The sequence below is a fragment of the Pituophis catenifer genome, unplaced genomic scaffold (genome assembly GCF_029215685.1).
Source record: "Pituophis catenifer annectens isolate HBS135680 unplaced genomic scaffold, rPitCat1.0.hap2 SCAF_1, whole genome shotgun sequence".
Classification (NCBI taxonomy): domain Eukaryota; kingdom Metazoa; phylum Chordata; class Lepidosauria; order Squamata; family Colubridae; genus Pituophis; species Pituophis catenifer.
Genome location: NW_027256881.1, coordinates 32764752 through 32781011, shown reverse-complemented (window position 1 = coordinate 32781011; position 16260 = coordinate 32764752). Strand labels below are relative to the sequence as shown.

General features: G+C 36.8%; 1 protein-coding gene across 1 annotated transcript in view; it reads left to right on the top strand.

The window, feature by feature from the left end:
* Window positions 1–16260, top strand: part of SPTBN1 (spectrin beta, non-erythrocytic 1) — a 171856-nt gene that overhangs the window by 42432 nt on the left and 113164 nt on the right. The window contains exon 2 of the mRNA XM_070932247.1: window positions 13000–13195. Coding sequence (XP_070788348.1) covers window positions 13048–13195 — 148 coding nt within the window. The 5' untranslated portion in view covers window positions 13000–13047. The remainder of the gene's footprint in view (window positions 1–12999; window positions 13196–16260) is intronic.

Below are 16260 nucleotides of genomic sequence, written 5' to 3'. Positions count from 1 at the left end.
GCAAGTACAACGAAGGGAAGAATTTCACTCTTCCTTGCCAAAAGTCTGGGTGAGGAGCCAGGTCTTCACAGAAGAGCGAGGGTCAACTGGATCAGGTTGGGGGGAGGGTGGCTTGTTGTAGAAGGCAGGCTGAAAAGGTACACTTCCATATCCCAATAGATGACACTGTTTAACTGAATGAACCCAGAGCCTGCCAACTCTACAGGATTGAATTGGCCAGGCAGATGTTATAGAACATAAACAGTCCCTTAAATAGCTAGACCCTGAGCCATAATAGCAAGCCATCTAGTAAGAAAGATGGTGGCATTATAGAATGTGAAATTTGTGAATGGTATTTCTTTAACTGGTATAGCCTGCAATATCTTTGCCTCCAAGGGAAAGTGGAAGGTGGAGAGAGGTTGTTAATAATTTTTATGGGAGCTGGCTGGAAAGAAATGTGATGCATGTAGGTGGGGGCAGGGAAGAGGAGATATATATGCATGGTATTTCTTACTATATATTTCCTACACATAGTAGAAAATTGTGAAAGGCATAACGAAGGAGCAAAATTGAGATTGTTGCCGTATTACTTTGAATAAGATTGAATTTCCAGGGCCAGATTATTTAGGGTTCCCATGGAACTAGATGATAGGCTCGCTGAACTGTTACATAATATCTTTTAAAAATCCTGCAAAACTGTTGAAATGCCAGATGACTAGAAGAGGACAAAATTATGTATATTCAAAAATGGGAGGAAAGAAAATCCAACAAACTGCAGACCAATCTGAGACTGTTACCTGAGAGGTTGAGGTAATGCTTTTCAGATTTGCAGATAATATAAAATTGTGCCATAATTAATGTCTTAGAAGACAAAATGATCTTGATAAGCTGGAAAATGAGCTATAAGTAACCAAAATAAATTTAAGAAAGATGAAGATCTAAGGCAACACAAGTCAGATGTAGAAGGGTAGGACCAATCCATACATGAATCAGTAATAATATTTATTTAGGAAATAAAATGTAATAGAAAGTTATAAAATATAATAAAGTGGCTCATTTCCATAAAGAAATATTTCTTGGAATAATTTTAATTACAGAGTATGAACCAGCATTGTGATGGGGCTGCAAAAAAAAGCCAATACCACTTTAGGCACCAACAGGAATATACTTCCAAATCATCAGAAGTAATTGTTCCAATCCATTCTGCTTTGGTCAGATCTTACCTAGAACACCAGGTCTAGCTCTTGGAATACTTAAAACAGATTCAAGGAAATCGGAACATGTTTACAGAAGGGCATTAAAGATGATCAGGGACTGGGAGCAATAGCTTGGGAAGGCTATTTTATTTCCCTAAAGCTGTATTCGCATTATTTCTGGGGGAGAAAATTTTATATTACTAAAATCTCTTTATCATTTTGCAGATTACTTACTGTAATATTGCAGACTAACATAATTCTCAATTTGTAGCAAATTTGCTTTTTATATAGATAGCATCTTCATTCTGTATTTCCATTTCTCATTACAACTTCAGGAACACAGCTGCTGCCCATTATTTCTAACTATTAAAGAAGAATTTGGAAGAAAACCTCCTAACAAGATTAGGCTGGAAAAAGAGTGAGAATTTAAGAGTGGGAGCCAGATTCATTAGAAGTATACACATTCTTGGCCTGTTTGTTTGGCAGTGTCACTATAGGAAGGAGGTAATATTTAGCAGATCAGAAATTCTTAAGATCAACTAATCTCATCCTAGGACATTTTTAATTGCTATTATTATTGTCAGTTAGGCTTATCTTCTTTTAATTTCTTTCCCTCTACTTCTTAAATAATTAATACTATTGTATTATTTATTCCTTTTTTTATTTATTTGTTGCTACCTCAAAATTGAATGATTATAAGCCATTTGGTGTTGACTCCTAGCAACACATAGGCCATTCTCTTCTCTCTGAATCTTCCTGAATCTTCCAATTTCATTTCCTTCTCAGTTTCTGAGGTTTTTTCCAGTTCTTCAGGAGAGTTTCAGAGACTTGAGGAATCACAGCAGAATGGAATTTAGCAAGTTCCTTATACTCCAGCACATACTTATTTTTTTCTTAATTTATAAAAATCAGTTTCTCTAACCAACCTTTTGCAAACCTAGCATGCCTCCCCTCCAGATCTATTCAGACTTCAACTTTCCTAATTGGAATTAGATCACAGGAATTTTAATCTCAACATATTTGTAGAATACATTTCAGGAAAGATTTAACCAATTAATTGGTACACATTAGTTTGCCTAATAACAAGTTGTAGGTTAACAACATTTTCCTACTAAGTAAGGTAAATCCTCATAAATTTACATAATACTTAGAAGATAGACTACTACAGCTGGTCATAGAATCACAGAGATGATAGAAGTGATCTAGTCCAACTTCCTCGTGCCCAGGAAAAGATCCTTGTCATCTCTGTGTAAACCCTGAAGATTTCCAGAGGTGACTTTTCCAAAGGAAAAGTCACCTCTTCGTGTGCAGCCTGCTTCACTAGCTAACAGCTTGTATGATCATGATATCTACCTAATATTTGCTGAACCTACCATCTTGGGTAGAAAGCTATTGATTTTGGTTGTTTCCTCTGGAGCAACACCAGTTAATTCCAGTGGATAACACTGGACAATGGATAATATTACAGTTATGTCTTTAATTTAGAATGCAGCTATCCTTTGCTCTTTTTTAAACTGTAGCTGTTTGTAGTTAGATGGAAGCTCCTTTGTCCTCTGTTGTCTGTATGTTATCTATTCCACAACTCAAGAAAGTGCAATTGGCTGAGTGGAAGATTCATTAAGAAACAGATAATTTACATAGAACTCAAGTCTTTTAGTTTTGATACTCAGCATCTACTTGGCTGCCCCATTGTCTCCTTCAACACTGATAATCCCAGCTAGTATGAGCATTGTGAAATAAATCCAGATGTGGTTGAGACTGGATTACGGCAACTATAACCTTTTTCTTTTGAAACATCAGCTGCTTGATTCACCAAAGTTATCCAGTGAAAGTTTTGAGTATACATGTGTATGTTTTTCTTCAACATATTCTCAGATGGTTTAGATTAAATTGCTTATTTTCTTATCAGATAAAATTCACTAAAGTTTGGCTTATTTGTGGAAGTAAATACACGTCCCACCCACGTCCCAGCCTTTGAAAGCTGTGTGAAAAAAGCATTGCTCTCAATCACTTCTTACAATTTATTTATTCTCTCTCTCATTTTGTTTTGAGGAGATGCCAAGAGAAAGGAGGCTGTTTCATTATTTGACACAGACTTTGAAGTATACGGGTTTAGAAATGTCTTTCTCATGAACTTTCTCTTCTTGTGTCACAAAGTATCTCAAAGTGCAGCATTTAGCCAATGATGATTATGGCAGAAGCAAAGAAATGGAACCATTTCATTACTGATTTGTTTTATTTATTATTTTGTAACAGGTCATTACTTTTGTTTAACTACAGCTTTACCCATGCCTGGATAGACACCCAAGTGGAAATCTTTCAGGTCATTGTACACCATTGTTTTCAAGATAAGGACCACAATCTGTCTTTGAATGGCATGCTGAGAGCCACACTCCAAAAAGTTGGTAGAACCTGGACAAAAAATAAAATAACTTCTTAATTAATATTCATATTATATTACTAACGTTAATATTAGCAAACTGATAATTGCCCTCACATATTTCAGAAATTTATCCTGTCACTTTAAAAATTACAATTCAGTGACAATCTCAGCATGAATATATGCCTTTGTTAAACATCTCTGGTGAATATAATGCTATGGGATTCCCATTCTATAGCTTCTTTCCATGTCATCACAGTTAATACTGTACTTACAAGCCTAGCATTACACAGACAAGACCAGCTGAGGCTGAGAATAGGAATGAATTGGTATATTAATTATGATCAATGCTATTTATTCAAAGCCTTCAGGCTCGATTTCAGGCATCTGCACACCATCCAATGCAGGTGTATCTACAGAATCAAGATAGCAATGGCAACTCTAATTGTGCAATCAAAGCTCCACCGATTTTTATGTGTAACATACAAATATGGCTGGAGCTTTCATCACCGTCATGGCCACCAAATTAATTTTTTTTAACCACACCTGCAGACATTCCTATTCCATTATACTCTTCTGGAAGATGTAAAATTACTATTTTCAGATCTGAAAACTATAAATCAGCATTTGTGATAATTATGTGTATATTTAAAAAAATACAAATCAGGAAGGTGTCTGTAAAGGAATGTTTCCTGTTCACTCAGTTACCTCTCTTAAATCAGTATCCACTGGACTCAGGAGACTGAGGAAGAGAATATTGTTGATAGAAGACCTGTAAGCCTTTAAAAAAGAAGAAGAAGATGATGTATCAGAGGAAACACTGGAAACAATTTTAAGCATAAAATGGCAGCAGATTAAAACTGAAGAAATAAATAATAATCTGGACACAGTAAATTAATGCAGTATAATCACAGAACTAATGTAAGACTCCAGGAGGCATCTAAACTTTATATATGAGGAGGCCTAGAGCAGATTTAGGAGAAAGTGATCCACAGTGTTGTGTCATCATTGGGGGAAAAATTATCTTGAATACCACAGCTGGTATTAACTGACAAACCTTTCTTACTCTGGAATGATCTTTCTCCAGAATTCCTGTCCCATGGCTGCTATCATGGTCTCAGAGGCCTACAACAGAAAGAAATTGGTCACACAGTAAAAGCTTGCAGCTACAGAGCCTCTTATGGAGTTTGCTTGACATAAAGATGCTGCTTTTGGTGACAGGCCCATTACAACTGTAATATCTACTTGACAGTTAGGTGGGATTTTAAATCCTCTCAGGCTAATCAGGCTAAAAATAAATGCCTCTGAAGCTGTAGGCTTCTGCCAGTGGGTTACTAGGTACCTCAGGTATATGAATGAGTCTGTGTGCTTCACTCCATCCTGTCACTGTAAAATGGGGGTAATAATGAACACCTAGAAAGGAAATAAAGTAATGGTTTCCATATTTACTGTATATAACCTGGTGTAAATGCAGGAAAAAATGTTTACCACATAGTGCAGTTAAAGCCTTTTTTCCCCCAGAAATAGGTCCTCTTAACATATCTGGAAAGTGCATCTCTAGGTAGATAAGGGGTAATTCAGCCTGCTTCTGCTTTATTCTGATGCTATGTTTGATCAGAGCTGACCAGTTACTACAAAGCACTTGCTGAAATCAGCAGGTTGGGCACTGAACAACTAAATAAACAACTAAGACATGGACTTGGTGCCAATGGTCCATTGCTTCCGTATGCCCATACTACTATCTGTGTTCATATCAAGGAAAATCTTTATATGTATGCCTTTGTTTTTGTGAAAGCACACTAATGAGGTATGTAATGAATTAAATTCAGCCCCTGTAATTCAAATTTAGGGGATTAATACCTTGATAAAGGAATGGACGGGTCATCCAAAATTCTGTTGTTATACCCCACAATCATAAGGTAGCCTTCCTAAAATCCTTATGGTGTCTGTCTCCTGACCTAGCCTATTTTAAAGAGCTGATATTAATCTTGAAAGCTTTTCAGAGTTTCTTCTGTCCCATCTCACACCAAATAGAATCAAGGCAAGGTTATTTTGAGTTTCTTTATTACACTTTCTTCTTTCCCAGGTCTCAGTTTTCATTTTTCCACCCTTAATGGCTCATCCATTCCTTTATCACAATTATTTTCATATTCTTTTAGAAAAAGTAATTATCTAGTCCTTATATTGGAAAGTTTGAAAGTGTGAGAGGAACACCTAGTAACATTATAAAAATAGCAGGAAATGCTGGACAAGATTTCCATGGAGGAAGGCATAGGTTGTTTTAGTTTTTCTCTAGTTTATTGCACTACTTAGCAGGCCCAGTTGCGTAAACACCAAGTGTAAAAAGCTGTGGATGTCTGTTAAGGTTCTAGATAAGCTGAATGTTATATTTGCTTTTAAAATGCCATCACATTTTAGCCAAGTGGACCTGAAAACCATGTGATAAGATCAATAAACCCTCCATCCCTGAAATTTGTCTGAATGGAGGAAATGGATAAGTCTCCCAAGGATAGAGAATTTAATTATCTTGCAAAAGAAGTGTAGCATTCCACAGAAAATTTATCTGCCCATACTGTTATAATATTGCTATTAACGAGATGGTTTTATTAAAAAAATAAGTGAAAATAGTTTCATTTCTAATTCAGAATCAGTAGAATTCCCTAAACAGCTCTCTATCTGTAAATAATGAGTCCAAATAAATGAATTAAATGTAGGACATTGAATAAGTATTAGGCAGTCACAAAGATTGCAAAATTATTTATTATTTATGTATTTATTAAATTTATATAATGCCCATCTCTCTGTTTACTAACTAAATTACAAACTAAATTCATTTAATTCATTTAGTTTGGTTATAAACCCCATATATAAACCAATGATCATCCCTGGTATATTTCTGGTTTATGATCCTGCTTTGTTTGTTTTGTTTTTCTAATGTGAAGGAAAGAGTAAAGCAAGCCCAAATGAACTGCATGCACAATTCCATGCCTTTATGTAGCATTCCAGGGTCTGCCAAATTCCTGTTGTTATATGCAAACACAGCACCCACTGAATGAGAATAAAATCATCCAACAGAAAACAAATGTCAGACAAAAGATGTTTTTAAAGCAAGCAACTTTAAATCACTGCCTCTATCTTTGAAATACATAGTACTGATTAGAGAAACTACAGATATTAAAATGTACTTACACACACACACTCAGTGCTATGGAATCTGTTCTGAAGAAGGCAATTATTGATGGTGAGGAACCTGGTTGAGTAGGAAAAACATATCTCACCTATACGGACTCACCTACAGTACCTAATCAGTCTGCTTCCAAAAGAATATGTTTGCTATTTGGTGGTGCTTCAGGATTCCAAATTGCTATTTATTTAAAATACACTTTCTTTTCCATTGAAAAATAGTCCAGTGAATGATAGCAGATGGAGAATTCAGCATTTCAGATAGCAGTCTGGACAAACCATTTCCTTCTTGCTATTTGCTATTCTCTGCGCATGGATTCTTTTAGGTGCAGAAACAGTTACGTAAGTGATATAAGTCTATATTGTTATGCTAACAGTGCTGAAATGGGTTTGCCACTATGTCTGCTGTGAAAGCTAGACATACAGTGAAACCATTCCTCAAGAGAAATATATATAATATTTATCTGAACAAAATATTCAGAAATGGTTGGTTTACTTTTTTTTTTTTTTAAAGGACACTGTTTTTCCCTTCTTTCAATGTCCCTCCCCCAAATGTAATTTATTATGGCATGTAGTTTTCTGAGTTGGGTAGGCTATAAAAACTGCAAGAGAAATAAAATTATGGTTGACTTGGGGGAAAAATACTTCTATAGAACTCCTTGGGTTTATCTCATTTGGAGAACAAACTAGATATGACTGACATGCAGTTAACCCTTGGATCCCTCCCATACTGCCTTTTTTTTTTATGAACAACTGGTAAATTGTTGCATAGCAAATTGCTTTATTTTCAATCATACAGCATGTATAATGATGCATCAATCACAGTAAATATGACTCTTTCATCCAAAAATGGAGAAATAAAGGGAGAGAAGATTATTCAGATATTTTGCTTTCTGAAATAAAGCACAATATAGTGGCCGTAGGCTAAACTGGTCCAAACTTTATGTAGAATCTACTTAAAATGACCTTCTCCTGCAGCCCTCTAGATGTCCTGAGACCACACTCTCGGCCAACACAAGGAGTTTTTGGTTTACATTCCTGAGAGCTGTGTTCCCTACCCATCTGGAAGAGTGCCAAGAAGATCTGGCCTGCTTTGAAATCAGACTAACAGTTGAATTATGGTATGGGGATGGAAAAGCTTTTTCCACCCTACTGGAGAGTAGCAAGTTTGCATAGGGGAATTAGCTGCTCCCTGCCAGTTATTTCCAAGTCACAGCTGCTTGAGACAACTGTCTCATGCCATCTAACGGTGGGAAAAGCTGGTTACTAGGCAATGTGAAATTCAAACGATGCCAACGTGGAATGTTGGCAAATGTGCCTTCTGTCCTTCTTGAGCGTTGTATGAGAAGGCCAGGGCAGAAACTGAATATTTAATATTGTGAGGTAAGGATTGGTCCTGAGAATACCATAGTGAACACTGTGAGATGTGCAGTTTGATAAGAATGTGTTAAACTGATGCAGCTAACTGTTCATTTGAGTTAAACTAAGGTACGGCTTTTATTCATATTATACAAGTAACATTGTCTGAGTAACAGGTCGAAGACAGTCACTTTGAGTTTTGTTTTTAATTCATGAAATTCCTTGCTGGAGATTCAGTGCAGTCCAAGGAAGTGCCGCTGATGCAATCGGCTTTGCATAAGGCCCTAGGCAAACATTTGAATCGCCAGGGTTGCTCAGCAACCTTCTTATCAGGTGGCTTAATCGCAATTACATAATCCTCTCCCATTGTTGCCTTCTCTTTCCCAGCCAAAGAACAACATACAGGCTGAAGACACTGACAGAGAAGTATTTTCTGTGGGAAATTTCAATCCTGTAGTGTAAAATTGCAGTTTAAAGCAAATATGCATTTCAGAGGAAAGAACAAGATGCTTCATTAGAAATTTCCAGATCAGATAAAACTGGAATACAGTACAAGGAATTTTAAGCATTTTTACCTTCCAGATTATAAAATTCAATTCCTAGTGAATACACAAATGTGTCAATGAGATTTTCTTGGTAACAACAGAAACTATTTTTTTTCAACTTCCCAGTCTGACCTACAACCCAGGATAGGTATTCCATTCTATCCAAATGGTAACTATACCAGACCTGTCTTTGCATGTTGGCCTAGTTTAGCTAGACATTGCTATTTCCTGAAGAATGTTACGCTAGGTAAGAGTTTGCATCATAAATGAATGCAAGCAAAAAAAAAAAAAATCTGGCAAGCAAATGAACTGAGAATGATCTTTTCCTTCTTATTTATTACTTGAGATATAAAATAGAAACAGCAGAAAGTAAAAGATAAGATAGAGTAGCAATTAACATTTTTCTTCTGCATAAAAATTCAGTAAAATCTAGGAATATTTCTTGATCCAATGGCACCTTCACCTCACTTGATCTTCCATAAGGGTTTTTTCCCTAGGCAAATTGTACCTGCTTTCTGGTGTGACATAATCCAGTTGTCAGTAGATGGCATCAGTTAGCTAGAGCAAAAAAAGAAAGAGTTTAGATTTGCCAGCTTGCACATTGCAGCACTCATGACAAATCTTGAATGTTCTGAACAAGCAAGTGCGGTATTAAAATAAAAGGTTTCCTATTGACATGGTTTTGCTTGAATTGCTTTTTTGCTGCCAAAGCTCTCTGGAGTATCAATCAGATGAAACAATAAAATCAAATCAAACAAATCAGAGCAGAACAGAATGCTCTAACCTTCCTGAACCTGGTAGACTGCTGGAATGTTAGAACTGAAAGTCCCAGAATCCCCCACAGTTGTTGCTTGGGAATATTATGGCACAAGGTCATAAAAGGTCTTAAAAAATCAAAAACATATTTAGTTTGTGCCAAAAGGAGATCACTGGTGGGAAGAGAATTCTAGAGAGACAGTACCATAGTTGAAAGGGACCTGCCACTGAACATGCCTGATTCAGAATGAAATATCACTAGTAATGTCTAGAGCAAGGGTGTCAAACGTGCGGCACACGGGGCGGATGCGTCATGTTCTGGCCCTGCCCCCACCCAGTTTAGCGAAGGGGGAAAAGTCCCGATATGTCACGTGACGATGCCGTGACGATGCGAGTTTGACACCCCTGGTCTAGAGAGTTTCTCAGTCATCCAGGTCATGGTTGTCCCAAAGGTGCTATTTCAAAAGGCAAGTGGACTTTCTTTGTTTTGCTTGAAGACATTTTGCTTCTCATCCACAAAATCATCTTCAGTTCTGGAGGAGGGGGGGAAGGAGAAGGAGAAGGAGTACTTGGATGAGAAGCAAAATATCTTCAAACAAAATGAAGAAAGTCCAGTTGCTTTTGAAAAAGCACCTTTGGGACAATCTCTAGGGATAATTTAATGGGAGATTTAATGGAGGTGCAGCACTGAGTTGGAGTAACTTGATAAAACTAAAATGAGTGAACTGTCAAGCACTGCTTTAATTTAGAAAGAGAAGTGCTCTCTGCAGCAAAGGGCAAGAGACAGGAGTACCCTATATTTAGAATTTTTTCTCTCTCTCCAAGGTCATAAAGCCTCAAAACTCCCTGCTCCTTTAAAAAGAGAGAGAGCTTTTTAGTCAGGAAACAACTAATATTTTTGATGGTGTCAGGAAAAGAAAGGACATTTGGTAATTCAGAATAATGTTGGCTACAGCTGTTTATACTTCACAACTGGATTACTCAACAGCAGTTTGGTTTTGTTGTTTTTATGGTCAATATTTCACTATTGCACTCCAGACAATGAAGGTTTTCCTAATTTTCCTGATATATGTTAACCATTTCAGGAAACAGAAAGGAAAAGTAACCAAATACCCAGGCTGCTTCTATAAATAGGACAAAATAAGGTGCTAGAAAGGACAGTGAGCAGTGCAATACTTCAGATTATTTGCGGGGAAATGATTTGAAGATCAGGAGGGTATAAACTCAGTACTGCCTGGAACTCATTAAAATAGCTGCATCTATTTTCAGGATTCAGTGCTCATAGCAGCTCTACAATCTTGAAAAATCATATGACTGTATTAACAAATTGTAGCAGGTATGGTTTTTGCATTCTGAATTTGTGTTTTGAAGTTCTTATTTCCAATTAAAGTATTGCAGAACTTTAAACCAAATCCATATAACATTTTTATAGTGCTCCCTTATGGAGAAATAAAATTATATTTATTATATTTATATATATTATATTTATAAGTAGAAAATTCTTGCATTAGGGAAAAATCTATTCTTTCTGCTACTAACGGAGAGCTGAGTTTTGTTTATTCCTCTAGTTTTTTGGATTTTTTCCCCCTCTTACACAAGATATGCATTTGAAAATGAAATCTCAATCTGAAATTATCAAGAAAATTCCTATCTCACCTTGCCAAAACAAAACAAAACCCTAAACCTAACATGTTCCTAATGTACATTTCTTGAGTAGACTTGCTTCTTTAAAATATCTTGAAATACTCTTGTTTTGCAGTTGACTGCATTTTGATTTGGGCCTTTTCCCTAAAGGAAAATACTTAATTAGTGAAAAAGAAGAAATCTAAAGTCTTTCTTTTCTGTTTGCTGCATGGATAATTTATTCTAATGTACATTTAAAGTACCGTCAGAAAATTGAATGGTCCTCAAATTATATAACAATCTTAGTATGAAAAACATGATACTTGCAATAAAGACTTGCATCATAGAAAGTTTCTGTTAAATACTTTGAACTGCCAGTCATGAGCCATGCCCTTATGCAAGGAACTTCATTCCTTCATCTAGTTGTGTGTTAATCTGCATAAATAGTTGCTATTCTGTAGCTACAGAACATGGTGATGTTTGTACAACTGCAACCTTTGGTGTTTTTCTACATTTGCTGATATTTTTCATGCAGAGAACAGATGCATGAGAACAGATGCAATATCTCATGAGAAATGTTGGCTGTGGGGAAATGTTAGCTACATATGCTTTTAGGCCTGCAGACTGAAAGTAGAATTATAGGAACGAATTTTTGACCAAATTACTAATGCTGTGGGGACATTTCTCAGTCAAAAAGAAGTGGCTAAGAATGATAGGCGATCCTAAATTACTCCCCCTGCTAATATGGCTGTAAAAGTAATACAGAGAATGCAAGCACCTGCGGTATGAAGATGAAAACGAGGACTGCAAAAATCTGGATGATCACTAAAAATAAAAGATGCAGAAAACTCTTAAGAGTTCTTAGCATTTTGAAAGATCAATTTAAAAATGGATGATAAAAATGGAGCCAATTGTATAAGTGTAGTGAATGCAAGCTGAAATAGGAGTGACTGATTTTGCCTGCCAAAATCACAGTGATCCTAATAATCTCTATACTGGGGGTTTTCAAACTGGGTTGCATAGAACTCTTAGAGTTCTGCAGGGATTTGTATGGTTTTTGTGGGATGGGGGAGAACTTGGAATGCACTCGCCCATCCATTCTTGCCACCATTCTACTTTACCACTTTCATTTGCTGTGTCATCTTGTGTCAGCCAATGAAACAGCTTGCCTTCGGAAGTTGTGGGAGCTTCATCACTTGAGACTTTCAAGAAAAGATTGGACTGCCATTTGTCAGAAATGGTGTAGGGTCTCGTGCTTGAGTGAGGGGTTGGGTTAGATGACGTATAAGGTCCCTTCCAACTCTGTTAATCTGTCAGCAGTGTTTATAAGTGTTCTGCTCAGGACACATTAGGTTGCCTTTTTCTCCCTACCACTTGTGTCTCTCGTCTTCTCACTTGCACAGGCCCAAAACCTACTTTTATGGAGGCTGCTTGCAATGACTAAGTCTCATCAAGCTATGTGGAATTAATAAAGAATTTTAGAATCGCCCTGTTCAGTCAACAACCTTAATTGCTTTGCTGCTCTTCCTCTTCTTTATGCTTCCTTAAGGATAGGGAAGCAAGAAGGAAATAAACTCAGATATCAATCCTTAATGTTACTGAATTCTTTATAACTATTATCTGGCATTGATACTGTAAAGGGAGAAGAGAAAACCAATATTGGCTCATCTTCAGTACTAAGGATGTGAAAACCAGCTGCTTGCCTCCAAACTTGCAGCTGCTTGCCTCCAAACTTGCAGCTAGGGAATTACCACTAGAAGTCAAAGCTCCATGTTGCACACTCTGTTTGGGAACATAGCAGCAAACTGCCCCAGCCAAATGCTGCTTTGGAAATGCACAGCCACGAAGGCTGAGGATTCTGATCTTTTACTGTACAGTGATAGTGCTGATGTTATTTATGAAGCATTTATCTCTTTTTAAAGGCTTCCAAATGATCTCAATAATTATTTACCCTCACCCTCCTGTTTCCTTATTGCAGATTTCCTAAGGAGTAGCTGATGCTGAGACCAGCTTGAGAAGATTCAAGATGACAACAACAGTAGCAACAGACTATGACAACATTGAAATCCAACAGCAATATAGCGATGTTAATAACCGCTGGGATGTAGATGAGTGGGACAATGAGAATAGTTCTGCTCGGCTGTTTGAGAGGTCTCGCATTAAAGCCTTAGCAGGTAGGAATTTTGCTCTGATTGCTATTGCTGCAGTGGGTTAATTGTGCAACCTGAGGTTGATTATAAATAGATAATGTTTGATTATTGCACATTTCAAACCCAAGGACAACTTTCTGGAAGTGGATCAAATACTCTTGATCAAGAATGATCTTTTGAAAAGACTTCATTTTTAGGTTTATACGGTCTTAGTTTATGAAATAAACACCAAGTGGCCTGCTTATTTGCACTTGGCCTGGGGCAATGTTTGAATCTGTCCCTTATGACTTAAACCATGGTTTAAATATCCTGGTTTAATGAACTGGTTTTGTTTTAGGGTCCAAATCATGACCTGAAAGCCTGATGCCTTGTAACCTGCAATGTGATTTGGTGTTAAAACCAAATGAAAAAAAATAATGCAATCAGAGATACTTAATTTTAAGCTACTTTAATGAATTTGAATGCTGCTGGGGAAAACTGAATTAAATAATTATAATGTATATAGCAGGATATAATTTAGTGTGCTGTGCAATTTATAAATAACAGGAAGACAAAGTGTGAGTATTTGTACTGCAATACATTCCTTACACATTTCAATCCAGAAAGAATAATGAAATGCTAATTTCAGAGAATTTATCTTGTATCTGTGATAAAACATCAACTTTACATATAGAAAGTCTTAAATTCAGTCCTGGAATACAACCTTGCTTCAAATCTAGAGCAGAGGTCCCCAATCCCCGGTCCGTGGACCAGCTCCGGTCCGCGGCAGGCCAAAAACCAGGCTGCACAAACAAGTGAAGCCCCATCCGTGGATACAGGCAGCATGTGAAACCATGCCCCCTCTGGACTGTGGAAAAACCTCTCTCCACAGAACTGGTTGTTGGCGCCCAAAAGATTGGAGACTACTATCTAGAGAATTACTATCAATTGGTGTTGAAAGTAGTGAACTAAGAGAACTAACAGGGTGACTTGGATAAGGCAATTTCCTACCTTTGATTACTTGAATATTTGAGGGATGCTGAAACAGCCACATCTCAAGGTAAAGTACTATTCTCACTTTGCACATTCAGGTATTTGTAACATTAGGGGGAAAGAGTCATCATGCAGCAAAAAATTTAGAGAAATTAATTCCTGATCCTGTGGGTGACTTTAATGGGAACAATGACCTCCACATCAGGGATATATATACCTGCCCATCTTCCCATGTAATGCAAACCTGTGTCTGTTGTCCCTTATGGCAATTTGCACTGGAAAAACTGTACAAAAGAATAAATGGACATAATTCTGATATCAGCAGCAATTATATCCTTATACCAGCTAACCTCACTGCTGCCATGCTTCAACAAAGAAGATAAAGATCAATTTGAATACAGAAGAGATAACCTTGAACTCTTTAGGAGATGTAATCTATTTTCAAATAATTAAATGGAGATTAAAGCTTTTTTCCCAACCACGGTAGCTTAATAACCTGCTGACTGAGATGAGAGAAAGATACACTATTTCAGCTGCCTTTCCCACAGCTGATCTTTATATGGATCTCCTCCTTAGAGGCAAAATCATAACCTCACTCACTCAATAGCCAATTGCTGGTCACTCAATAGCCAATTGCTGGTCACTCTATAAACATCACTGGGAATAACTTAAGGACATTATAATGCTGTCAGCAAATGGCATGGATAGTGAGTGATTATATGAATATTATATGTTATATGAGCCAGTATGATGTAGCAGTTAAGGCATCAAGCTAGAAACTGGGAGATCATGAGTTCTGGTCCTGCCTTAGGCACAAAGCCAGTTGGGTGATCTTAGACTAATCTCTCTCAGTCCTAGGAAGGAAGCAATGGCAAACCACTTCTGAAAAACCTTCCCGAGAAAATTGCAGGGATTTGTCAGGCAGTCTCTGAGAATTGGACACAAGTGAATGAAAGAAAAAAAAAAGACAAATGATTGTTAAATTTATTTATTTATTTATTTTTATTTTATTTGTTTGTCAAATATGTACCAAGATAACAAGTATAGGTATGAACATAAACATGAACAAAGGAAGTAAATGGGATTTAGATCCCATCTTTTCTTGAAAGATGCAATATGAGGCTCCCATTATGTTGTCCTTACAAGAAGCAACTTGGTTGAATTGAGTTGAATTGAGAGTCAGTGGCTAACTCAAGACTCTTAGTGAATGTTCATGTTTAAGGCTGGACATGAACCCGGTTCTCCCAGATTCTAACCCAATACTTAAACCACTGCACTACAAAGGTTCTTTCGTTGGTTTGGCTCCGATTTATATTCCATTCCATTACAGTGCTTGAAGCTGCTATTTCTTTCACCTAATAAATGATATAGTTAATCCTGCTTCTCCCAGTAAAACTCTTATTATTATAAAGTCTCTGACATGAACATTACTATACATGATTTTCATTGCCTGTATCCAACCTGTTGATTTCAGCAACTGCTTTTCAGGTATTGAACAGCTATGATCAAGCATAGAATCAGAATAAAGCAGAAGATGGTCAGGATTATCTTTTACCTATTTACATCTACACTTTGCAGTTATATGGTTTCAGTTTAAGAGAAATGTAGGTTGGGCTCCTTAATTTTTTGAGGTCAGTAAGAAGTATTGAGAGTGAAATATATATACTCTCACAAAATGGTTGCTGTAGTCAGAAGGAAAAGAACTGAGTAGCAACCAACTCTTGATTTTTATTAATGCCTTTAGATCTATAGGAGACCTTGGAACATGGTCTTTGCTTTGTATCATACTAACTTCTCTTTCATTTTCTTAATTAAAAGAACCTTTAAATAATTGTTTAGGTAGGGACCTTGGCAGGGATGAAGGAATGCATGAATGACACATTACTGCCTCTGAAGATGAGGGAAGGGGGCAAAATCTAAGTTTAACATTTTGCCTTATTCCAGAACCAGTAGGAAATCATAGATAATTGAAGAGCTCCTGGTTTATTCTGGCTTGTCAAAAGAGAAGAATGAAGCTATTGGGAATATTTGTATTAAACTGAAAAACAGTTGCCTAAACCCTCTCTTTGAAACATATAGCTGTTCAAAAGAACAGGAGACATTCTCACTTTCAGCGG